Source organism: Crocodylus porosus, unplaced genomic scaffold (assembly GCF_001723895.1).
Source record: "Crocodylus porosus isolate Cpor-Errol unplaced genomic scaffold, CroPor_comp1, whole genome shotgun sequence".
Taxonomy (NCBI): Eukaryota; Metazoa; Chordata; order Crocodylia; family Crocodylidae; genus Crocodylus; species Crocodylus porosus.
Window position 1 is genome coordinate 51728445 of NW_017728948.1, and position 26693 is coordinate 51755137.

General features: G+C 41.4%; 1 protein-coding gene across 5 annotated transcripts in view; it reads right to left on the minus strand.

Annotated features, from left to right (window-relative positions):
- FRYL (FRY like transcription coactivator) overlaps window positions 1-26693 on the minus strand; it is a 311142-nt gene that overhangs the window by 129127 nt on the left and 155322 nt on the right. For all 5 annotated transcript variants that reach the window (XM_019552760.1, XM_019552761.1, XM_019552762.1 and 2 more), the window contains 8 exons: window positions 22448-22501; window positions 14473-14612; window positions 13516-13612; window positions 10479-10558; window positions 9313-9393; window positions 4724-4892; window positions 1934-2026; window positions 1448-1546 (listed from right to left, as the gene is read on the minus strand). In XM_019552760.1, coding sequence (XP_019408305.1) covers window positions 1448-1546; window positions 1934-2026; window positions 4724-4892; window positions 9313-9393; window positions 10479-10558; window positions 13516-13612; window positions 14473-14612; window positions 22448-22501 — 813 coding nt within the window. The remainder of the gene's footprint in view (window positions 1-1447; window positions 1547-1933; window positions 2027-4723; window positions 4893-9312; window positions 9394-10478; window positions 10559-13515; window positions 13613-14472; window positions 14613-22447; window positions 22502-26693) is intronic.

The window sequence follows — 26693 nt, forward strand, 5'->3', positions numbered from 1 at the left end:
GGAGGGCGGGGCGAGCAGTCCCTACCAGACTTTACCCCACTAGAGTGGAGGGGGCGGCGATGAACAACCTGAGAAGGACTATCCCCCACCACCCCAGGTAAACCCCAGCTGGGGTCTGGGAGGGGCTTTAATCCTTCCCCCCTCAACTCAGTGTTGGCCACACCCCCTGCTCTCTGCTTGAGTAGGACACAGGGTACAGGCGGGCAACAGCCTAAGGGGGACTGCCCGACCCCCCATGCAAACGCCGGCTGGGGTCTGAAGTCTGGGGGGCTTTAATCCCCCATCCCCTGGCTCAGTGTGCTGGTGTGACCAAAGAAAGCACAGAACTATATTTACATTATAAAATGGCAGGAGACCAGCAGACTCCGCTCCCACCCAACTCTGGCAGAGACTGAAGCAGGAAAGCAGTTGATAAGGGAGGGGGTGCAATTCCCTTCAGCTCCCCCAGGCCATGGGGGAGGGGGAAGAGACTGGGGAACCAGGGCTGGAGGGACTGGTCCACTGCTACCTGTGAGCACTGGGATCTCTACTACAACATCTAAGACCACATGCTGATTCCCAAGGACTTCCTGAATACCTGCCTGTAAGGGGACTTATATAAGGCTTTCTCTTGTCTTCTTGGTTTACATTTTAACTCAGACTAAGCTGTGTGTGCTCTCGCTGTGTTTATTGGGCTGTATCTTAGCTTAGGCAAAGACTTTTGGTTGTTTTTTGTTGTGTGCTTGAGTTTGCAAATTACTGTGCTCAATACATGCTTGCGTCAGAAAAAGGACTATTCTTGTTCAAGCTTTTATGAATTCAGTGCCACTAACATTTTTCCCCCCCCACCCCCTCCTCAGCCTGGCAGCCTCGAGCAGGGGTTGGAGAGGAGGCGGCAGAACCCTGGCAGGCACTGTCCCCCCATCCAGGAAGACCCCACGGGGCTGTGCGGGCCAGGTATTGGATCTAAAGTCTCAACCTCCAGTATGCTAGCCCAGGGCTGTAGCCTAGTCACACTCCTTCCACTGGAGTGGGGGGGGGAGGCGGTAGGGAAAGCCTTGAAGCTTCAGTCCTTTCCCTTTGGCAGTGGCTTGTAGGCTGGAAGGTGTGATATAGCCCCCTCCCTGACTTATGGCCTGAGCCACTGCAGGCATGTGTCTGCAACTTCCGAATCAAAAGTGAATGTCTGTTCCCTTGCTTCTCAGTTTAATCTCTGCATCTTAGATCAACCTGCAAAGACCGATTCAATTCAATCTGGGGCTTTTTGACTGTCTGTACTTCGCCCTAAACTGTAAGACTGAGATTAAAGATGGGGCAGGTTTAGCATAAACTATATGACACTAATTCTTGTGCCTCATAAGAGGGCAGGATTAAGTTTAAAGAACATGCAATGTTTCTAAGGCAAATCATTTGTCTAAAACCATAAAATAAGTCAGTCAAGTCAAGAGTTGAAATATTTCTTAAATACCAGTGAGTGCTTCTTTCTTGAGCTCAATTCAAAGGTAGTCTGATAGAGCATCTCTACAAAGTTTTTCAAACATGGTACATTGACTTCATTTTTAACAGCCTAGTGGAAATAAATATAAATAAGTACAAAGACATATAAAGAACAATGTTAAGATGCAATTAAGAACAATGTTAAGAACAACTGTGTGCACTTAAGACAGTTAAAGGCATTTAGATCACCTTTAAGATTAGTGAAGAGATATTCAAGTCCTTCCATCTGAAATGTATTAACAGCACATGAAATACAATTGTGCCATACAGCACAACATCTAGCAAAATGATGAAAATGTTGCAACTAAGGAGCATTAGAAACATGTCACCTGAATTCCCACACTTAAAGCAAGTTAAAGTAGTAAATTAAACTATTTTATCATTAGTCAACACCAAGTTTTTGCACAATATACATTTTAAGGAGTTTGGGGTATTTTTTTCTTCAAGACATACTTACAGCAGCCACAGGGATGAGAATTTCCACAAACAAACCAGCAAGTGCATGCTTTATGTCTTTATCTTTTACTTCCAAGAAGTACTGAGCACATTCCTTTATAATGAAGAGTTTAAAAAAAAAAAAAAAAAAAGGATTTTCAGTTGCATAAAAATATGTGTAAGACAGTAGATGGCAACTAGTCAAAATTAAAATGTAACAAACGAAAGTTTCTCCAGCAATATTGTAGAGCTATTCGCAGTACTCCCACAAGTTTTTGAAAACTGAAAAGGAAATACCTCAGTAGCAATTACTTATCACTTATTAACAGATAATAAAAGGGATCATTTTCTGCAATGATTATTTTAAAGCTTCTGAAAAAAGCGGTTGTCTGTCTATCATTACTAGCAATTTGCAAGGTAAAAAAAACAAAACCAAACTAACATTTATGTAGTGGTTTAATTTTTCAACCTGATTTACTGTCAATAACTGGTAAAATCATTTAGAGGAGAAAATGTGTGTGCACACAACACTCCAAAGGAAACCTAAAGCAGGGGTGTCAAACTGCTTTGGTCCCTCAGGCCAGATCCGGACCCTAGGGGCTCCCATGGGTTGGATCCAGACCCACCTCAAGTGGCAGGTTGAGTAAAGTCAGGAGGGTGCAGGATTAAATGTGGCCAACACTTGGTCCAAACTGCTGAAATGCATCCCAAGCATTGTCCCCATATCCCAGATTTTGGCAACAGACCCTACACCTTTGTTCAGCCTACCCTAAAATCCCTGGTCCCTCCTACACCTTCATACTATAGGAATCATCTTGTTATGGTCCAAATTTTCAGCTCCTTAAGAAGGCACTGTGAAAGGCCTTCTGTAAGGCCAGAGGCTCCAGCCTAGCTGCAAGTGGTAACATCAATTACAAGCTGCTCAAGGGGACTGGACCAGCTGAGAGAGATAAGCAGCCACAGGAAGTCAAAAGGCTTGTAGGCAGGGGAAGCCAGAAAGACAGGCAGACAAAAGGGGGAGGGGCAGAGAGTCCTGGCCAGAAGCTGCAATACCAGACCAGGGACTCAGGATCTGGGAAAAGACCCAGGTGCTGAGACTGGGAGCAGCAGCACCACATCAGGGAGTCGCAGACAGCTTGAGAGAAAAGAATGAAGTGAGGAAGGAGCTTCTCAAATTGAAACAGAACCTTCTCAGAGGCTGAAGAGGATGCAGACCTGTAAGTTAACCCTTTATGGACCCTGTTTATATTGGCACTGGACTGACATGTGGGAGGATGCCTATGGGACAGTCATGCCCTGAGAGCGAGGGACTGTACCATGTTTAAAGACTGAGCCAATCCTAAATCCACTGCAAGCACTTACGTGTGTATGTAAGTCTTTACCAGGATTACAACTTAAACCAGTAATTGACTACCAAAAATATAACATTATTTTTAAACAAGTTCTCAGTTACTAATACTGTATTCTTAAAAAGGTCTTTATATATGAGGTCATTAAAGATACCAAGAGTAAAAGAGTACCAAGTGGTCTTTGTACTTGCACTCTGATAAACTGAAGAAAGAAATCTGTTGATGAAAAGCAGCCGTAAAGTCTCAGATTGCGCTTCTACCATAGTATTTGATTTTAAGACAAGGTACGTACTCCTCCCCACCCCCATTTAACACGGGGGAAAGCCCCTCATCTTAGAATCAAGTACAAGGGCAGTGGGCAGAGGGGAGGGAGCAGAAGGCTGCTGCAACTTGGGCTGCAGCTCTTACCAAGAGTTGGAACTGTAGCCACAGCTGCTGCCTGTCTCTGTCTCACCTCCCTGCAACCCTCTCACCCCCCATGTGCAGCGCCTGCCCCCTTTCTCCCTCTCATGCAGCCTGTGCCCCCCTCACCTGCCCTCTCCTTTGCTCCATGACAGCAGGCTCTGTACAAGCTGCAAACTGAGGCAGTGAGCCTAGTCCCAGCCCGGCCCCACAGAAACATAGTGCAGACTGCATGGCTGCTAGGGGGAAGGGGTTGAGACTGGTGCCATGCTCAGTGCCTCAGGCTACAACAGGAATGGAGTCTCCTGGTGCAAACCAGAAGCAGCAGAGGGGGAAAGCAGAGGCTGGGGGTAAGAGGGGAAGAAGAGACTCGGGAGAGGGGAAAAGCAGAGGCTGAGTAGTAGGGCAGAAGGGGAGCAGATGCGAAGGGGGGACACGAGGCTGTTGGGGTGGCAGACAGGAGGCAGGCAAAAGCAGGGGACAAGCTGCTTGACCTCCCCATACCACCTGCATCCTGCAGCAGTGGGGGGATGAATTACTATATTAAATTTATAATTTTTCCATTCACAGAATCCAATTATTGTGGGGGGGGATCATCTTAAATTAAGGGTCATCTTAGCTTTCAGTAAAAGTGGTAATCTTGTTTATTATAGTATTGCTTAAAGCAGGGGTGTCAAATTTGCTGGATCCAGACAGCAGAACAAGCAGCAGAGGCAGCAGAACTGACAGGAACAGTGAGGCCAACAGCTACAGCAATCCTGGGGCAAGTAGCCATGGGGAGAGGAGTTAGTGACCCAAGCAGCCCTTGCTCATCCACCTGTCTGATGCTGATGGCCTTGTCCAATGCTGTCACCTCACTACAAATTCCCTGGCCCACCAGGAGCACTGGGGGCTGGATAGAGTAGCTCTGCAGGCCATACATCTGATATCCCTGAATTAAGGACTAACACAAATTAGGGCCTACTGGATTAAGCAGCATACAAAGTGTTATAGATGGTTCTTTTCCCAAACAGCTTACAAAATAGACAAGATAGATACATGGAGTAAATGTGCGCATTTACCTGCATGAACTGAAATGATGCTTCAAAATCTTCTACAGGATACATTTTTACTCGGAAAAACTTCATCCCCATAATTAAGCTGATGATACTTTGTACTACATGAGGACTCTGTTCCTTTTGTCGCAGTTCCTTTAATTCAGTGACAAACTTCTTCCTAACAGCTTGAAACCTGAATAAGTGATACACATTGCAAACACCAAGTTTGTTTAATTAGAAATTATGTAAACCCATTATAAATATTTTAAATAACAACTTTTTCTAACTGATACAGATACTACATTTGTAGACATGTAGGCAAGGTGGACACTGAACATTCTATGTCTTGTATTTAGCAACTACATGCCATGATAAATTAATATATTAGAGGATGTATCATGGTAGAATGATAACAACTGAAGGATGTCAGCCTTCTGTCCACTTTTATATACCTAAGACTGGTAATGTGATTTTTTTTTAAACTATCTTCTTGTTCCATACTTTTGCAACACAAGTGAGTACTTAACTATTTAAAAATATATATGGTATCTAAAAGAAAAAAAAAAATCTGAGGCTCTTTCTCTGTAACTATATGCACACAGCACAGTTTGTTTGTTACTGGTTTGGGTTCATTCTTTGAGGACTAAGAAGTATAAAAAAGCTATTTAACAGGAGTTGCAGTTCTTTGAGACGTACTGTTGACAGATACATTCCTGACTACTGAACGTCTCTCCCAACTTGACCCTCTGATCAGAAATGTTTTTGTGATAGCAATACCTGTATAATGAACCCCAATCCTGTTTCTCACTTTGGTCCCAGGCTGAGGAGATAAAGGATATACTTTCTGCTACTTATTCTCCTTTCAGCTGCAGAACATAACTGCATCTGACTCTGAGGAAGAAAGGGCAGGGGAGTGGAGAGATCTAAATATGTGCATGGACTATACATCCAGGAATGCCAGTTACTGAGAACTCCCTTTTCTTCAAGGGACTGTCCACATACATATTTGACTTCATGAAAGAATTAGAAAGGAAAGAAAATGGAATCTGAATGCATGTATGGACAACAGATCTCTAAGAACTCCAGCTACTTGTAATTTCCTTTTTTTTTTTTTTATCAATTAATGCCCACAAACACATTCCTTACTGGTGGGTAACTTAAATGCAATGCCCACAAAAACTTGGTGGTAGGCCTCTGTGTCCCTATGCTAAGAATGACATGAGAATTATCCTGCCACATGCAGCAACAACAGTCATAAGGCTTCTGCAATGGCATGTTTGTAAGTTTGGTAAATGTACAGTCACCTTGCAGGTAGCATTTATGGGGACATCATGAAGGGATGGAAGTGATGTAGCCTCAGTGCTTATGAAATACGTCCAAGTCACAGGGGTAGCTAAACCCTAGCAGTATCTAGCATAACTAGATATCATCAGAGATCCAATTATACAGTCTCTGAGCCAAAACTGCCATGCCTTCTGATTATTCAAGTCGGTCCTCTGCAGGTAGTAGAATAGTGCCCTTGCAACATCAGAGAAGTATACAAAGAGCTCGACTCAACAGGAATGCAGCTTTGGGGAAAATCACTGGCAACAAAATCTGCTCATATTTTAACCAGCCTGGGTAGGAATTTAGAATGCATCCATAAAGTCACTTTGTCTTGATAAAGAATAGTGTAATTCACCACCAGGGCTCAGATCTTACCTACTTGCCTTGTGAAAATAACAACCACCAGGAAGGCTATATTCATGGACAAGGACTAATCAGAATGAAATCATGACTCAAATAATTGAATCATCAGGGAAATCTGGACCAAATTTAAGACAAACTGGAATAGGATCAGATAGTAGGATCCAAGAGAAGACTAATGTACATTAAGGCAGGGGCCAGGGACCAGACTGGGACTGATATTCTGAAGCCACTAAAAGGCAGCTAGAACTAGAAGCTCCTAGAACTTTGCCTTGGTCTGTAAATGGAGAGGGCTGCTTGTGCCAAGGAGTAATCCGTTCCAGAGCTGATGCTGAAACCTGAGTTTGGTGACAAGGCCAACAGCACTGGAGAAGCCTGCATCAGAAGTGGGGACCTGAAAACAGACCCTGGGTCAAAAAGGGTACCAGCTCAGTGCAGGTGTCCACCAGATACACTCAGATGGCTTGACTCCAGGGAAATCATGGTGCTATTCTGTTTCAGTATCAGAGGGCTCCTATACATGTACAGGGAGGCTGCTCCAACGCTGTAATTACAGTGCATCAGAGCAAACTCGATTAATCAAGTCTCCTGGAATGTGGAAAAACCCGGATCCCTGGTAATTATGTTTCCACAGGATTTTCCCCTTTGCCAAAGGAAACTGTGAATTTCTCATTTTGCCACAGAAACATAGCTCTCTGCAGTGTGACAGAATTCCAGCCTGCAAGGAGGCTGGGAGGGAATGAGAAGAGGGCAGTTAGGCAGAGGGTGCCATGTGCATGCACATGCACATGGCCACCAGACACCTGTGGGAGCTTCCCTGCAAGCTAAGTGGGCGGTGGGGGAGGACTGAGGCCCCTGTAGGTAGGGAGGAGGTTGGGTAGGGCTGGGACTATTACCCAGCTGGGTGGTGTGTGGGGCTTGGGACCACAATCTGCAGCCACAGGGCCCTGGGGAGAAGCGGGACGGGGCTGTGGCTGACTGACTCATCCAGGGCATATGGGGGGGAGGCCAGCTTCCTGGCACCTGCCCATGCCCTACTCACAGATCAAGAGGGGCATGGGTCCCCCTGCCTCGCAGGAGTGCAAAGCTGCCAGCTCCTCTGAGTGAGCCTGCAGTGGGTAGGCAACAGGCAGCCGGGGGTTGGGAGCCAGGCTCCATTGCAGCAGCTGGTGGGAGCAGGAGGGCTGTGGACCCAGGTCCCTGGCCCTGCAGCCCTGGCAGCTGGGGGCCCCCTCCAGCAGGGCTGAGGGGGGCAGTGAGGGGCCTTTAATTTTAATCATGGATTTTGGGGGTTTAAAAAAAAAAAAAAAAAAAAAAAATCAGAGAATTTGCAATCTATCAGGAAAAGCCATGGTAATTACCACACTCCAGCAGACTCTAGCATCCCCACGCTGAAAAATGTCAGCAGGGGAGCTTTAACTGAAGCTCCTTTGACGAGCTTTAGTTAAAGCACCCCTGCCACCATTTTTCAGCGCATGGATGCTGATACATGATGTTCCAGGTACTTTGATTAGAGTGGCTCTTGGAGACGCTTTAATTAAAATGTCCCCACACGCACTCCCAAAGCACATCTATAAATACCCAGACTGTCTGCAACAGTGGAGTAAAGGTGGAGTTTGGGAGCATGCTACTGCCAAATGCTGGAGCCAAATCTTCAGCCATTGGATCTAGACATCTGAGGCATGGTAATTAGTGAGCCCTCAATCACAGGGAACAGGGGCAGAGTAAGGTTTGGTGGTTCCCTGACAGCTTCAACACAACCCAACTGGCTGACAGTCTCCATCTCTGCCAGGCCTCTGGAACCAAAGCCATTGAGCCTTCCTTGACCTAGGTAGGCTGGGAGACTTCAGAGGGAGGCTGAGCCTCAATGGGATACAGTGGTGCTAGGTATGAAAGCTAGGTGGTATCAAAGAAGTCCTAGTGCCCAAGGAACCCTGAAGATTCAAGGTCTGATGAAGAAGTCATGAATGGGGCAGCAAGACATCTCCCAGTCCCGAAGGTTGCATGGAACCTTATCCCACAAAACTGTAGGGTACAGGGAAGCAAATAAGTAAATATGGTCGATATGTAACGAAAAATTAATTAAAAGGTAAGTTGCTGAGGAAAACCAGATACAAATTTCACAGGAAACAGAACATAAGCCACTTGGCACTTATCATCAAATGCTTGGTCTCAGCCAGGCAGTTGCAAGGAATTGAGGAGCATAAAGTGTGAACCCACCCTTTAACCCATTGACATGGGGGGGAGGGCCAAGGTGTAATTTATGGAGACTGTAGCAGCTACAAAAATCTCCAGTCAGAGGCTCAGAATGAGAGACAACCAACAATCAGGAATGTGTATGCAACCAACTGCTTGAAGGATGTAATTTAAGACAATGGTATTCATAGGACAAGAACGCACATATACATTTCAACAGTCCACAGCTTCACAAAAATAAAGCAAGAAAAAAAGCCTTGATATATAAATACATTGATGCACATATAATTCAAAACAGCTGGAAAAGTCATTTTTACCATGTCAACCTAGAAAACATGACTTGTATAATATAGTTGCAAAATCCCGTGGAAAACTGGAAATACATATATGTATGTTTAATAAAATGATGAGCGATAAGAGTAACAACTTGTAAACTCAAATTTTGTTTCAATATTCACTAGAAAGGCTTGGATATATACTCAAATTAATGAGGGTAATTACTATTAAAAAGCATCAGACTGGATCCATTTTCAGCAGAAAGATGAATAATTTAAGAAAAGACAGGATTGCAACAAAATAATCTGACCAAACAAGAAAAAGGGAAAGGAAGTACAACACTGACCAGTTAGCTACTATTAATAATAATTATTAACATAAACAGTAAATATTAAGGAAAGTTTGATATTTGGGGGGGGGAGGGGTAGAAAATAAGAGGTAAATAATGAACTGACTTTGATTGAGCAAGAACTCCGGTCACTTCTGCATATAAATCTGCAATAATATGAACATTCCCAGTGTTGGTTCCTGAATACCTAAAGTGGAGTAAGGGAGAACAAGCATATTCTTAGATATTATTTAAGTATCAATGGTGTGTTCAGGAAGGTACAAAACATGGAGAGAGAGATGTCTGCCATAAAGAATTAGCAATCAAAATATAAAGATAACACAAACTGGACACAAAAGTTATATGGTTTTTGTTTTTATATTTAATCACTGGATTATTTAAAATGTGTGTAGGTCAGTTTGGGTTGGTTTAATACAGGGCTGTACTTTCTAAGCAGCCAGGGGCAGACATTGGGACACCTATCATTGATGGGGTTTAAGCTTCCTTGTAGCCTTAGGGTGCTCCTGGATACTCTGCTGCACCTGTATCTTTTGGTGGGGTTAGTGACAAGGTGTGCCTTTTACCACCTCCATCTGTGACCCTTTCCAATTCAGGTCTGGCCACCAACATTCTGCCTTCATAACCTCAAGGCCAGACTACTGCAATTTGCTCTATGTAGGTCTGCCCTTGAAGATCATCTAGAAGCTGTAGCTGGTACAGAACGTGGCAGTAAGCCATCTGACAAGGATGGTCTCCAGGAGCACATAACCCCAATGCTCCAGAGTCTGCACTGGCTCCCAATAGCTTTTCAAGCACAATTCAAGGTACTGTTTTTGTCCTGTACGGCCCTAAACAGTCTGGGTCCTATATACCTAAGAGACTATCTTCTCCCTTATGCTTCATTGTAATCTCCAGGTCAGCTAAGAGCAACTTCCTTAAGTACCATCTATATACCAAGTCCACTTGGCAAAAACAGGCAAAATGTTGTTTGCAGCAATCATGCCTCTGGAACACCTGCTTCTTGAGGCCTACAAGAGCCCAAGCCTGAACATCTTTCAGAAGCACTGTAAAACTTCCTTATTTGGGTAGGTATTTAGCAAGCAAAACTATAATAAGATAGTTTTTAGGGGATCTCTGTTTTATGCTGATATACTAGCTCTCTTTCTAGTTGTTGTCTTGTTGTTTTCCGGCTTTATAAGTTATCTGTTCTCTTTCTGTAAGCCACCTTGAGTCTCTGCTGGAAAGAATGACATATAAATCAAATACACACACACACACGGAAACTCAACTTACCCTTCCTTATGTTTAAAGTGCTTGAAAGCCAAGTTTAGAACTTCGTGTACTAAAGGATCTGGCACTGGATGAACAGGTATCTAGAATATAGATTAAATATTTCACTTTATTCTATATCTGTAAGCAGATCCCACTCTGACATACCTCTTAGAAAAACCCAGAGACTTAGAGGGGTGGGTCCTCCACTAGTATAAACTGTGATAGTTCCACAGAACGTAGCTATAACAGTTTAAAATAGCTGAGGACCTGTGCCTATATATTCAAGCAATCTGACTAAACACCAAAAATATCAATTTTATGTACATTTGTATGATAGTCTCTTAAATTATCTGGAATTCTGGATTCAGGCAATCAAAAATGGTAATGAAAAATTCAGCAATCAAATCACTAGGGGCTTGCCATGAATAACTTATGAGTCTAGATTAGCTGTGTATCCTTCAGACCTCTAACTGATGTTGATTGCCAATTTCAGATTTAACCTCACATGCAGAATAGTCATGTCAGAAAACAGAACCCAAAAAACTGCAGTGTATAGGCTGACACAGCATTTAAGCTGACCTCAGTTTAAAAGTTAGGAAAGATAGGATTTTTCATAGGCATGGTGTACAAGCCAGGGCCAGACTCAACACTCAGCTGACACGGCCCCATCTCCTGAAAACAGTGTTGCCTGGGCTGCGCCAGCCAAGCACCAAGCCTGGCCCTGTCTGCTGTGAACAGCACTGCTGAACACCATGCCCAGCCCCGGCAAGTGGCATTGGGCTCAGTACCCAGCTCGCACAGCCCCATAGCCAGCAAGCTGAGCACCACTTGCAGGGGATGAAGCTGTGCCAGCTGAGCAGAGCCTGGCCCTGGTAAGCAGCACATCCCCAGTTAAGTGCTGAGTTCAGCCGCATCCCAGTCCCCTACAAGCAGCACCAGGCTCCCAGGGGATGAGGTTGCACCAGCCGAGTGCTGAGCCTGGCCCCGTCTGCTGCAAGCAGTGTTGCTGAGCACCAAGCCCAATGGCACTCGCAATCAACGGAGCTAGGCTCAGCAGCACCACTTGCAGCAGATGGGGCTGGGCTTGGCACTCGGCCGGTATAGCCTAGGCAGCACCACTCACAGGAGATGGGGGTGGGTTCAGCACTTGACTGGTGCGGCCGCATCCCCTGCGAGAAGCGCTGGTGCGGCCCAGGCAGCTCCACTTGCAGGGGATGGGGCTGCACCAGCCAAGTGCCGAACCCCAAGCCCAGCCCTATCCCTGTCTCTTGCAAGTGGCACTGGGCTTGGCACTCAGCTGGCATGGCCCCACCCCCATGAGCAGTACTGCCTTGGCCATGCTAGCCAAGAATTGAGCCTAAAGCTACTCACAGGGGAAGGTAGTATGGTGTATAAGTCAAGGTTGCATTTTCAGAGGACAAAATTGGACTCCAAAGCTTGACTTATACACCATAAAATACGGTAGCTCAAAAGATGTCATTCATCCATTCAAAGAGGAGGAGAAAAAAAAATAAGATCAGAGAAAAGGAATGTATACCCAGTTTGGTAGCATCACTCACATGAGATGAGCTAACATAACTAAGGCAGAGGTCGGTTTGGGGGGGGGGGGGAAATCAATCCCATATACATAGTTTGCCATTTGACTTTTTTTTTTTTTAAACTTTAAAATTGTCCCCCACCCCAAAATTATAAATGTGAATTTTTCTGGGGGAAAAAAAACTGTTGAATAAAAGTAGTTGTGGGAACATTTATTATTTTTTAAGAATTAGGCAGATTTGGTTACAGACCAATGCTCAATGTGAATTTTGTTTTCAATTAACAGAACTGTATCATTAATATTTTGGAGGGGGCGGTAATCTACTATTATTATTATTATATTTCCTAATAGTCAGTGATTAAAAAGAATCAGTTGCATTTTTTTAAAAATCATTGTACAGATTTTTTTTTTAAATATTTTTCAAGGGGACAATATTCTATTTTAAATGGGTTATTTCTGCCAAGTACTTATTAGTATTTAACAATGCATTAAGATTTGTCTTCGCCTAAAAAGTACAAAAGAGAATTTTATGCTTCAGCTAAAGAGAATATAGCATTTATCTCTGTCCTAAAATTTTCTTCCTGTAAGGTTTTCTTTTATTCTATTTAATAAATGAATCATTGTGAAATTCAAATCAATGCAAATGATGGCATATGCTAACATATAGCCAGCCCCTCTGTCTGGCAAAATAGTATGCTGATGATTGCTACTACTATTATTGCTAATGAGAATTGACAAAATGATTTGTTTCCTCATTGTCACTTATCCTATTTGCAATTCTTAATCATTTTTATCAAAAGAAAGCTGAATAGCATTATATATATATAAAACCCCCACAACAGAAATATCAGCTTGCTTCCTGGGAATAATTAAGCAAGGAGGCAAGATGAAAGAATGCTAATTTATTAAAATTAGGGTTTTTTACTGTACAAGGACGTTGCTGGAAATGGATTTTTTCAGGTTAACTTTCTAGGCAACACAGTATGAAAGGTAAACTCCAGCTTTAAACCTTTAGAAGTAACACTCCACAAGAGATGATGATTTACCCAATTCTAAGACAACTCTGAGTTTAAGATCCATTCCCTCCCCCACCGCTGCCTCAGATTTCATACATGGAAAATTATAAATTTGTTATAATTTTCCATGTATAGAATCTAATTAGTGGAAAAGTCATCTTAAATTCATCGATATCACTGCTGTTGTTCAATAAAACATTTAACAAATGGAATCTTCTCATCATAACAGAACATAGTTTCACTGCTCTGTTTTTTCACTAAAACACCAGCTTATATTTATTAGCTTCAAGAGATTTGAAAAGAGATAGTAACAGTGATAGAAGTAGAAAGGGAGGGGAGGCTGAAAACTTTGTGAAGCTGAAAGGATTAATAGCACATCATATGACTTTATCTTATGGTACCCTGAGTTTTGTATGGAAGAGCCAGAAGTAGGTACATTATATGTTATAACAATTAAAAGCAAAACATTAACAACCATACAGCTGGCAGAACATAAAGCACTTACCTGCTTTAGAACTTCTATTAAAACTAAACAAAAAATGAAATCTACAGCTAAATCTCTCCTCTCAAGTAGATAATCTCTCTCACGCTGTTGCTCATCCCTAGAACAAGAAAGACTGATCGTAAGTAAGACTGAATATAGATACAACATAAGAGTTGCATGTTATTGGTCTTTTTCTTTCATATAAAAATCCCTGGGTATGCATCAAAAACACTGCATAGCTAGGAAAGAATTTGGGGCTTAGAAGGAGCTGGGATTATTTTTTCATTCTTTTTAGGGAGACTAGAGAACAATCCCCTTCTTTACCATACTGCTTCCATTTCTCTTTCCTTTTTAAAAGGTCTTATCAAATAGCTACAATAGCATCAGAGAGCCCAAAACCTTGAGTCTACCAACATTTGTCCTTATGTTAGCCTCAGAAATCAAACACTAGACTTATACCACCTCTGTGATTTTGCAATTGCTATTGAGAAACAAGTCCTGTCAACTCATTCCCATTTGACATGCATCATTTGCCAAAAACTATTGTGTGGTTGCTTTCTGGCATGTTCCCAGAGCCAGGCATCTCTTGTGAGAGTGGCACGAACCATGCCCAAACCTATGTTAAAAACAAAAACACATGTGGGACAGAACCAAAAGGGTGGTTTTTGTTTCTTGGCAGTGAACTTGGGATCACTGCAGAAAAGGTATCAAACCTGTTTCTTCCCTCAGGTTAAAAACAGAAGTCAAAAACCTTAACTTTTGTTGATCCAGAATAAGAAAGTCTTCTACTGCAACTTCCTGCTCAGGGTGAGATCATCCCCATGTAAACCACCCCAGATAAATATTTGTCTATTGTACACTTAAAAATTTCAAGAAGGTGGAGCTTCCATTATGTAATTTCACTATTTTAGTGCTTCTTCTTAACTGCCTAACTTAATCAAATGTGGATTTACTGGCGACAAATACAATATTCCTTACCCCTTTGATTTTGTGCTCGATCGAGGTCTGTATTCATAAGATTCATCTTCTGTTCCATTTTGACGCCTGTACCAGTCAAACAAGGTGCGTAATAAGGAGGGGAGACAGTGCTCTGCTACTGAGCTCATAGAGCTTATCAACTGGAAAGAAAATAAAGTTTTATTGGGTCGTGTGACAGAATGCTCTGAAGAAACTGAATTATTTTTGTTTTATTAATATTTTTGAACAATAAGAAAACAGAATCTTTATACGTCATGGTCACCCAAGATAATTTTTCTGAACACAGGAATTATGACAAATGTAATATAGGAAAGCAGGCATAGTGTTGCAAAGTTAATGTAAAATTATATAAGCAACCCTCATAAAACTCACTAAATGATGTCAGATATTGTATAAATCAAATAAATGTTGCCATAAAGAAAACTCATGTTTAAAATACATAATTTTAAAACCAATAATGGACAAGCAATATTCTTCCTAAAGCTGTTATAAAAACTTACTAGTTCTGGGCATAGCAGCATGTTCTTTTGGTCACAATATAAACTGAAATGAAAGCATTTAAATGTTCTACTCCTCTCTAACATGATTGTTTCAGTAGATAGCCATCCACAGTGTAACTCAGCTATGTAACCACAACAATATCACCACTACCAGATACTTGCAGGCCTGCAGGTAAGCTCATGTAGACCAAGTATATTGTTTGCTTTAAGAAAAAGCAAAGATTGAATTCAGGAAATGTACCAAGAGTACAGTTAATAGAAACTATAATTAAAGTACAGCTGTATAACAACATCTGCATACTCCAGAGTTGTTCTAGCCTAAATTCCAGTTCAGATTATTAGTAGCAGAAAGTTTATTAGAGAAAGAGAAGTCTGGAGGCTGTGGCTGCCAACAGATGTTAAAAAAACAAAACAAAACAAAACAAAACCCCTCCCAAAAATACATGCTTTGCTGGAAGCAGCAGCATGTTCGCTTGACCTCACTGCAGCATTTGTATGGATTGGGAGCTTCAGCAGGGCTTTTTTGGTGCTTTTATCTACTAGCTGATTCAATCAACTATTAGGTGAAAGCACCAAAAAAGCCCCACTAAAGTGCCTGATGTATACAGATGCTGGGTAAGCTAGGTCCAACTAACATGATGCCTCTTCTGGGCATGCCCTGGTCTCAGCGTGGGAGTGTACCAAGTTTAAAATCAAGTGCCATTTTGGGGGGGGGGAATATGATGTAATGTCTGTAAGTAGTCTATGATAGCATAAGGCAGTTCTAACCTCTTCACTGCTAAGAAAAGAGCCAGCAAGGTCCTACAGAGGACAGCACTAGCTGAGGAAATGTAAGTTGCTATATAACATGCACCAATGCTTGGGCATTACCTGAGCACAATACAAGAATAAAGTTTCCATGAAAGCTTCAGTCACACCACAACACTTTGCTTCTATACTCTCAACCCCAAGAAAACCCAAATCAAGTCACTGACAGTATCATTATTTGTTTTCATTTGAGGGGGTTCTTTCCTACAGGTAAAAATCACAAACTTGTTCACGTGCTTCTGAAATATGAAAAAGGTAAACCTCCCAGGCTAAAAAAACCCAAAACAAACAAGACATCTATTTACAAGATTTAAGTGATATTTTTGGTTATTTGAAAGATAGCTTATTTAATGCAAGGGTGTGAAACATATGGCCTAGTTCCAGCCCAGGAAGGTGGGCCACTTAGCCTGTAGGGCTTCTTGTTGCCCAGATGATCCACCATCAGACCCAGCTCAAATACCGTTCTGCAGCAGCATGAGCCTCAGGCACCACCAACTAAGAGGAGCACCAGAACAGAGGCAGAGCCTCACCCTTTCTCCTTTTCCCTCCATGCTTCCTCTGCAGCTCTAGGGGCCAGGTGCAGCACTGGGCACAAGACAGGCAAGGAGTGGCAGAGCAGCAGCCACAGGGTTCTTAAGGAAGCTGCTGCTGCTGCAGAGTGACAGTGTTGGGTTAACCCTATTATTGCCTACCTTTTTCATCACAAAATTAGGTTTTCAATTTGCTACCCGGCACATGATTTGGCAGCAGCTGCAACTTTAACTCATGGTTCTGGCTGTGCCAACATTTCTTCCCTGCCCCACCAGTGGCTTGCCCCAAAAGCAAACAGGAACCAGCAGCCAAGATGTTAATGCCACCCTGTTGGGGACATCAAGCTACAGCACTAGGGTGAGTGGCATCAATGCTAACCTCTGTATTCTGGCTGCAGTGAGAAGCCCTGAAGTCTGTATCCAGCCGACCGATTAATTAGTCTTATACCCCTGAGTTAATGCAATAAAACTGCACTGAAAATTAAGAAAACTAAAACAATAAAAGAACTGCAAAGTTAAAATGCATTTCCTACTTCCTAACAGCATCGGCAGATATCTAAAATAATGAAAAACTAGCTTTAACAAATATGAAATGAAAATAAAATGTAATTGATTTTTCCACAATCAGGACACTTAAAAAGGACTGTTTTTACGACAGATCTGTCCACTTTGCTGCTAGCTCCAATCTCATGTCTGTTGCAATAGAAAACTAAATTAAAAACCAAAAACAAAAAAAACAAACCTCATTTTGAGCTAACACTAGAAGTCAGTGGGGCCAAAAGGTTTGGTACCATAATACTAAGCAACTTAGTGACATTTTATCAGTAAATAAAAATATATTTTGCAATTCAATACTGCTTTTTACTCATGGAAAGAGATTCACTGGTCCCAGTATTGTCCAGAAATTCAGTTTGCAAATTTAAAATAGTATTACTATTTTTTTAAAAAAATAAAAAGGCAATGCAAATCCATGTACCTAGCACAAAGAATTTTCCTGAGAAGGGAAACCTAAAGATATTTTGGGAATTGGTCCTACACCATTGGAGTCAATGGGACTTTTGTCAATTACTTCAACCCTAACCCATGTTGGGATTTTTTTTTAAATCACCAACCACAAAACAGACATAATAAAAATACTAATAACCATCTACATATGCTGAAATTCAGATACTGACAGGCACATGACAATTAAAAACACCTGAGACCTGAAGGCCTGCACTAAGCCAGGATCACAGAAGGCCCTGTATTTATTAAGCATCAAAATGAGGTCAAATGCAAAGACAGTCTTGATATATGTGAACAACAAAATATGATCAAGGATACAAATAAAAAGCAAAGCAAAGCAAAGCAACCTTTCATCCTCAGGTTGCTAAAAGCTAAACAACAGGAAAAAAGGGTGTATAGTTAACTCCATGCAAATTAAATCACTTATTTAAGGAAATTACATATTCATCACCTTCAGTTCAGATTGCTGTATTTCTCTGCATCTGAGAAAACCGCTCTAGTCAAAATAGTACGGAAAGCTAAAAGCTGGCCTTTCATGAGGGGTGTCTTCCATTTAAAAAGTTAAGCAGCACTGATCTAGACAATACTCATGCATGTTCTGCACATTCCTTTAGGTCCCAAACCACTTCTATTGTCAGTTCTGAGTTTTGGTCATGCTTTGGAAGGCCAAAAACAAGTCAGGACCCAGTAATATCAAGTAAGAGCTCTGTGTCTACTGTACCTCATGCAAGTTGCATACCTCATTCAATGCAACTGAGGGCCTCCAAAACGGGAGCCCAAGATGGGGTGTTCAGAGTAAAGCAAATCTGGATATGGAACACATCACCACATGACATAGGAAGCATCATGGGCGAGATCTTTTATTGAACCAGCTGCATGATTAGAATTAAAGTTAAAACATCCTTTATTCTCACATCATGGCTACAACATCAATTCAACACTATCAAACACTAGTAACCTAATATTTGACTGCCTTTAAAACACAATGCAAAACCTACCTTCTTCATAAAGCTTTCCTGACCCTAAGTGGCATAAAAAAGAGCAAGAAAAAAGGTAAGGTAGAAAAGTGGAGAGATAAACTATTCCCTCCAAAAGAGACTCAATAAAACATAAGAAGAAAGAGCAAAATACTCTAAGTTTAGCAGAGACATGACACTATAAATGTACTTGCATATGCACCTTATAAACTAACAAATCAGAGATGCATAAACTTTTGAGAGCAAACATCTCTATCCTGACCTCAAACTAACATGGCTAACTACTTCTGTACTTACATATGTTGCACTTCAATATTACTGGGACCAGCATTGTAGAAAGTACCAATAAGGCAAATGCGAATGAATGAAGTTTTGCATACATTATTTTGTAACATGTTTCCTAAACAACACACATTTCTTAATTAAAATATGATTTTTCAAACAAAGAAGTGTAACAATAAATCAACTATATAAAATAATTCATAATGTAACACTGCTTCTCATCGCTTCTTCATAACATTTTAAATAAGAATAGGAATATTTCAATTTTGAAATTTAGTTTCAACATGTTAGAAATGCTTCCGTATAAATAACTGTCATTTCCCTAAACTGTACGCTTTTTGCCTAAACTTTAATTTTTTTTTAAAAGTTTGTTAAAAACCTCCAAGATATTTAAGAGAATAATCTTGTTTGAAACCTGAAGTAGTATTGCTTTTCCATATCATAGTCTTACACGCCTCTCAGGTACAGTTACAGTAAAGACAAATTCTAGTCATATTGACCAGCTAACTGGCTTTCCATCAGAAAGGCACAAACACCAGATACCATTTCCTCCTCACTTTGTGTTTGGATGATGACAACTCACCATCCATGATTTTTCCTGTTATTTTTCCTGTTCATTAGCTCCCTTGTGAACTTCTACAGTTCAATTTTTGCCTCATTCACAGCCTCACTGGAAAGCTCTGTGGCTTCTCCTCCCTGGCAGCTGATCAGCATTCAGGAGTGTGTCTGTTTGCTACCTCCTTCAAAGAATCATGAACTAAACATTTGCACTGCATAAGGAGTCACATAGTCTTCATATGCTTTTCAAATGTCTCAACCACAACAGAATTTATTTGTGGGAGGATTTAACATACACAGGCAAAAATAAAGATACAGAAAAACAATGTTTAGCTTGCCACCAAATGGGGCACTCTTTTAAGAATCTTGAAGAGCCACAAATTCATCCAAGCCATTTTACCTTGGCCCAGCATCACATTACGTTTTCACTGCCTTTAAAACAGACTTTACTATAGCAAACTCTGTCCTGAAAACAAGATGGGAAAAATCAGACATACAAAAAAAAAAAAGTGATCAAAATAGGGAATTTGTGATAATGTAATTTACCAAATTTGGTTTAGGTCTCAGTGTTCCAAAGAGTTTTTCTTGTATGCTTTTCTGCTCAATTCTGATTTCTCCCTACAAACATATCATTTTCTGGTAGCTCTTCAGATGTAGCTTAACAGATGGAACCAATCATAAATAGTAAGATTTCTAAATGGGGAACAGTTAAAAGTGGTTTATCACAGTAGTAGTATTTTTGTTAGGGTTCTTTCAAGGGGAAGTTTTAAACCAGTAATATTTAGCTTTTGAGAAAAGCATTAACATCAACTCTGGTGAAAGCACCAGAGAATGAATGCATTAGTTTGTACCAGATTTTTCAATTATCGTCTCATCAGCCCTGCATTCTTTACTTCCCTTTCTTTCTAGCCACTCACTGAGCTGAGTGATTATTACATTTCTGAAATAACACCTTTAAGGAGGCTTGGCACATTCTTTCTTTAAAACGTAAAAAGAAAAATAATTGATTGAAGTAATCTGCATAGCAAAATAAACAGTTAAAAAACAAATGCACATTACATTCCCCCTGTCTCCCCACCCCAATACTACTCTGGCTAATGCTACCACAATTTTTGTTTGTAAGATTTTTTTTAAATGGGGTGAATTTCAGATCTCTAAAGGCAAACTATTCGCTCTTCATAACCATCTTTTCAAAGCAGGGACAAGAAGATATCACTAAGAAAAGTGGTTTGTACTACTAAAAGGGCAAAAGAAAAAGAATAAACTCATCCAAAGTTCCTTGATCTTTTCAATGTGAAGGCTGCCACTTCCCTCCATTCTCTCCCATCTGACTTTTAGTGTCCTCTAATATCCATACTTCATATTATATTCAATTTATCTTTCCCTGTCCTTTTGTCTGCTCTATAAACTTCTGTGTTCTCTTTTCTCTGGTTTTTTTCACTCATTATCTTCAGCTTCTCACTTCAGCATAGTGCTGTCCTGAGTTGGAAGAGTTTAAAGACAACTGTATAGTTTCCCTTCTTTCTAATCCTCACCTAGTATACACTCAGCCTCCTCTTTGAGTTGGCTCACATTCTCCTCTTGTGCTGCAAGGCCTACCCCAAAGCTCTTCACGTTAAGCAGGGAACAACAGCAAAACTGGCTGCACCAAAGCACCTTCTGCATAGTGGAGGCTGGTCATTTCCTCACTTCTGAATAGTGTATTCTAGCTACCTTTGGGCTTTAAATCAAATTAGTATAACAGAATCAAAGCTAGGGCCACAAGAACATGGTCATACATCAAACTCTGATTAGCAAGAGTATACATTCAATTAAGCTCAGCTATATCAGTGTCCAGTACCACCAGTGCCTCTTGTACTCTGCTTGATCTTTCAGCTTTCCCTATTGTAATTCCCCACCACAGTTGACCCTCTGACATATGACCTAGGGAACTGTGTAAACGTTGGATACTATAATAAATAGGGACAGACTGTAAGTCAGTCCGGTGGGGCTCCATCCAGGCACAGATATACACATATGTAGAGGTACAAGAAGCAATGCTCCTGCAGAGACTAAACCCCGTGGGTTCCTAGCTAGAAGATCTTGCCCCTCTGCTCAAGGTCAGACTGATAACCACATCTGGGGTCAGGCAGGAATTCTACCCCATGCTCAGAGCGGCATGAATTCAGGGTAGGATGAGGTTTCTGCCTTTCTTTGTACTGGGGTCATAGCCCTCCTCACTGGATCTCTTGAGCGTGTTTCAACAGCCCTTGCAGCAGGAAACTAACTGCTGTTCTCCCTACTTTACCTGTGGCAAATTAAGATATTATGCCTTGTGGGTGTGGTACAGTTGACTGTATAGTTTTAGTAATAGTTTAGACAAAGATTTATAGGATGGTTTGATTTCATAGACATTAGGGCTGGAAGGGACCTCGGGAGATTATCGAGTCCAGCCCCCTGCCCAAAGGGTAGGAAGTCAGCTGGGGTCATAGGATCCCAGCAAGATAAGCATCCAATTTACTCTTGGAAGTGTTCAATGTAGGTGCTTGAACCACCTCCGCTGGCAGACTGTTCCAGACCTTGGGGGCTCGGACAGTAAAGAAATTCTTCCTTATGTCCAGCCTGAAACGGTCTTGCAGGAGTTTGTGACCGTTCGACCTCGTCATCCCATGGGTCGACCTCGTCATCCCATTTGGATAGGGATGATCCTGCCTCAGGGCAAGGGGTTGGATTACATGACCTCCAGAGGTCCCTTCCAACCCTACTCTTCTATGATTCTGTAAGAGCCAAGCTATGGTGGAATTGGAAACAAAGTTAATAGGCAGTAAACCTCTGCAGGATCACAGCCTTACTACTACTACGCTGGGTACAGTGCCTTTGAAATAAGAGAAGAACAGGTCTTACAGAACATATTGTGAGGTACTATAGAAAGCTCTATTGTTTAAACACGTTAGGTAACACTTCAACTATATTTTAGGTTTTCTATTCATGAATTTAAAAGTGCTGTATAAATACAGAGCCTTACTGAGATCATTATAATTACTGTATAGCTGAGGAAAACAAAAATGAGGTGTGAAATATATTGCCCAAGATTACACAAATTCTGCAGCAAAAGCTGGGAAAATAGAACCCAAATCTTTCAGCTGCCTGTCATATTTCTATATCCTTTTAGAACACTTTTGTTAACAAAACCAGACTTTGTGTTAACCCCTAGTGATTATTTAACAAATCAGTACTTTAAAGCTCTAAATTATCTGAACAGTACAACTATCATTCTGTGCAAAGAGAGGCTACTGAAATTATATGAGGAATTCTTTTTAATGAAAATGTCTCCTACCTGGTCAAACTGAAGATCTTCACCTCTTTGAAGAGATCTGGATAAAAGCTTTTCCTACAAAAAGAACAAATACAAAGACTATGAATGCAGGCAATTAGCTACCAATGAGCTATTGTAAGCAATACAGGCAAAAGTAATCTAACATAGGTTAATTCCTGATATTTTACAAATTCACATTATGGGAACATAAGGAGACAAGTGGCAGTCTCAATATTTGCTCTATTCCCAAGCACTCAGAACAGATCAAACAGATTCAGAAACTATAATGGTGGTCTACCAGTAGCACTATACAATGTAGATAAAAAGGCTAGAATGCCTGAATTCCAGAAACTCAAATTCTCACTCTTCAAATGAGCAGGGGATTTTAAAAAGGTGAACACCACAGTGCTCAACAGCAATGGCTAATAGTGCATATCAAATTCGATTTTAAAGGAAATCCAGTGCTGCCCTCCCAGTTTATCCATGATCACATCATGCAGTTATGAAAAGAAAAGAAGTTGAAAGATGGGAACAAGTTCTTTATAACGCTGCGGACTGAACCACCACCCCCGCTACTTTTTCTCTTCTTCCCTGACATGAAAAGGAGATGCAAATTACTGTCCAAGTACAATAAAATTGAAAATATCAATAGGTACCATTACAGCAAAGATAACCTTGTAAAGTAAAGGAAAACTGCAATAATAATCAGATTAAAGCTAAAAATTGGTTTCAGTATCTCATGATTATCACCCTTATAAAAACACTGGGGTCTAAGAACAGAAAGCAACTATATTTGTGGTAAAATTAATTAATCAAAACCAAAATATACAAAAAAAAAATTAAAAAACTAGAAAGACAGTACCCATATAAAAACAAATCCATTAGAACTACACTAACAGCTAAATTGATCATGCTGATATTTACCAAAAATATATTTTTAAATCCCTTGCCACGATGCCAAACCAAGAAGAGAAGCAGTTGTAGCTTCACCACTCAACTTTATTAGGAGGTCTATTATTCACTATTCAATTTGCTAGACCAAAAGAATATTCCATAGTTATGACTGAGTGTACAATGAGACATGCACAGGATTTATGTTGAAAAAATATTCATTAGTTACAAAGGAACTTTAAGATTAGACACTTCTTTCTTTAAAAAAATAAACAAACCAATAAGACACCAATATCTGTAAACAATTTAACCTGGGATAGTTCTTAATATTCAATAAAGAAAGAAAAAGTATCCAGTTTAGTCATTAGGGAAACGTCAGCTGAATTTTCCAACAACATTAAAGACTTTAAATTAAACTAAAGTACACCCTCAAAAATTTTAGGCAACTAATTGCTGGGGGTCAACAGAAAGGAAACACTGTCAGCCTGGTGGAAAGTGGACTACAGTTATTTTATATTTTAGCCAGGACACATTTCAGCGAAAGACAAACTCCAGATCTAACTGACAGTGAGCAACATATCACAGAAAAATAAACTTAGCTAATAACATAGTAACTCCTATTTAAAACAGAATGAATGTATACATGTATGCCACACGTGTACACAGATCTTTTTAGCTGTACAAAATGACACTGGATATTTAAAGTTAATCTCTGGGATGGCCAACCTGAATTACAAAATTAGAAATCAGAATTGAGAAGTTCAGAGCTAGCACACACATTTTCAGTCAAATATGAACCTCTTGGCTATCACTCTAAGCTGTTAGAATGCTCAAGAATTCCCCACTGCATAAGAAATAGACTTACTGGATTATGAGGCCCCAGGCAGATGTTACTCTGAAAACATGACTAACCAGTTAATTATGCCTTAAAGCCATAGCTATTATACAAAATGTGTGTAATAACTTTTAGGCTGGTTTCCATACTGCCTTAAATGGAACATGTGGCAAGGTGGATGGCACTGATGTTTCCAGCTGGCCTTGGTGTGGTCCCCAGCAGCCAACTATCAGCTGATCATCCACATGATCAGGACTGTGCTGGGCAAGCAACACCCACTGGGTCTGAATCCTGCCGACAATCAGCTGATTGTCAGTTGGCAGGGACTGAACTACCATGGCTGTCATTCAATGGCAGATCAGGACTGCCCTCAAGGCAGTTCAGTCCTGCCAATGAAAAGCTGCTTGGGACCACTCTTGAGCTTGAACATCAGCAGATCTGCTGGTTGGAACTACTCTGGAGCTTGAGCCCTGGAACAGTCCAGCTTATCTGATCATTGGCAGATAAACTGGTCAAAGACCACTCTGGAGTTTAAGCTCTGGGGCATATGCCCTGGGGCAGCGTCAATCTGCTGATCATCAACCAGCTCTGGGGACTGCACAGGGGGCTGGAACCTGCCAACAATCTGCTGATTGTCAGGCACCTGATTTTCAGCTTGCTGCTACACTGGCAGCCCCAGGATTATACTGAACTGACAAGTATGGTGCAATTGAGATCCAATCCCTAGTCCAAATACCATGGCAGGAGGTGCAATTTTTGGGATCGCAAGTCAGATCCCATTGTGCTTTCACCTGAACATCTGTCTGCCTTAGATGTTGTTGACTGGATGGCTGTAAGAGCCAAAATCGGAGCAACCTACTATGAGATTCAGCAAATGTGGCTTTAATCTACTGTTTAATAACCTTTGCTAAAATTGCTGAACACAATCCAGAGAGCCCAAAAGTGTTACAATAGAGTACTGTAGGGCAAATTTATTCATTTAGATTTATATCCTGCTCCACCCAAAAGGCTCAGCGCATCTTACGCTAAACAGACAACCCATAACTTGCAGAATTCCTTCAAAACGCAAGAACGGCAACTGCCCCATTCTCAACCACTACCTCCCTCCCCAAACCCCACACAGACAAACCCTCCCTCTAATCCCAATTAGCATACATCCAAAAAAAAACCAACCTTTTTTCTACCTCCCCCCATCCTTCCCATTCAACTCACCCCTATACCTCTTCACCTCATCCCCAGGAATATTCCCCATAATCCTCCTCCAATGACCCCATATAAGCCTGAACCCCCTCTCCTGCAGAGGAACTGCTGCTGTCACTCCCCTCCCCCTGCAAAAAATGCCTAACTCCTTCCCCTTACCCAACAAAACCAGAGTTCTAAGAGCTCTAACAAAAAACAGAACAAAAAGGGAAGACCCCCAGTTACTGCCAAAGAGCACCATTAAGTAGTGCCGGCACAGGGAAGCCTTCCAGCTTTGTAGGGTCTGGAGACTGGTCAAGATGTGCCTGGGCTGGGCCCCAGCCCTCACCCAGCGTGAAACACAAAATGGTTTGCTGTAACAAAATTATAGGTAAATACAGTTTCTCTCCAAAAACATAATTATGGACAAAAACTACCATGCAAAGATAATGTAGAGATGAAAAATGCAAAAAAGATAACTTAACAAGTAGTATAACAATACTACAGCCTGAGACGTAAGGCTAACACCTACTAACCAAATTAAGCAAGGCTCTGTTGCCAGAAGATTTAAGACAAAAGGAGGGAAAATTTCTCCTATGGAAAAGAAAAAAAAAACTTGAACAAACAAGAAAAGTAATGTATGGGTTTTCTCTTTTTTTCCTTTTTAAGAGAAGTATTTTGGGTGAAAAGAGCATCTAAAGAAGAAAAGGGCTGACTTGTACAGGCCCTTACTCCCAGTACAAAATACATGCCTTTAAAATTACAGACTTCAGAAAGCAAATGTGTATAGTCTATGAACCCTGACAAAAAAGTCGAGAAAGTAACTTAATAGCTTCCTTCCTAGAGACTACAAAATAATGTAGTTGCCTTGGCAAAATTAATAAACTTATCTGGATCTCTGTTCACCAGGAAATTTAGAACAAACACCATCAGAAATGACCACTAAAATTGTACTGGATCATCTTTGCTTCATAGTATACTTCAGAAACTAAGCATCCCCTACTTGGCCCAGCCCCCCAGGGAGTGACAAGAGAAGTAGTGGGGTACTCACCAGTCCCCCTCCTGTAGGGCAGGGCCCCCCAAATCTCGGGCAGGGCCCCCCTGGCCTGAGAAACCAGAGTTCCCCGACGGCAGGCCCACTGCACATGCGCGCAGTTTAAAAGGGTCCGCCAAACGGGAAAGAAAAACAAAAAAACAAAAAAAACCTCAGGCTCCGGAGTGGTGAGAGTGGTGAAGCCTGCTGCGCCCCTGCTCCCCCGAAGCCCCCCAGACACCCCCTCAGCAGCCGCAGAGCCCCCTGCCAACCCCCAGCACAGACAGAGGTAAGTGGGCTCGTGGTGGGAAGGGGTTAACTCCTCGCTC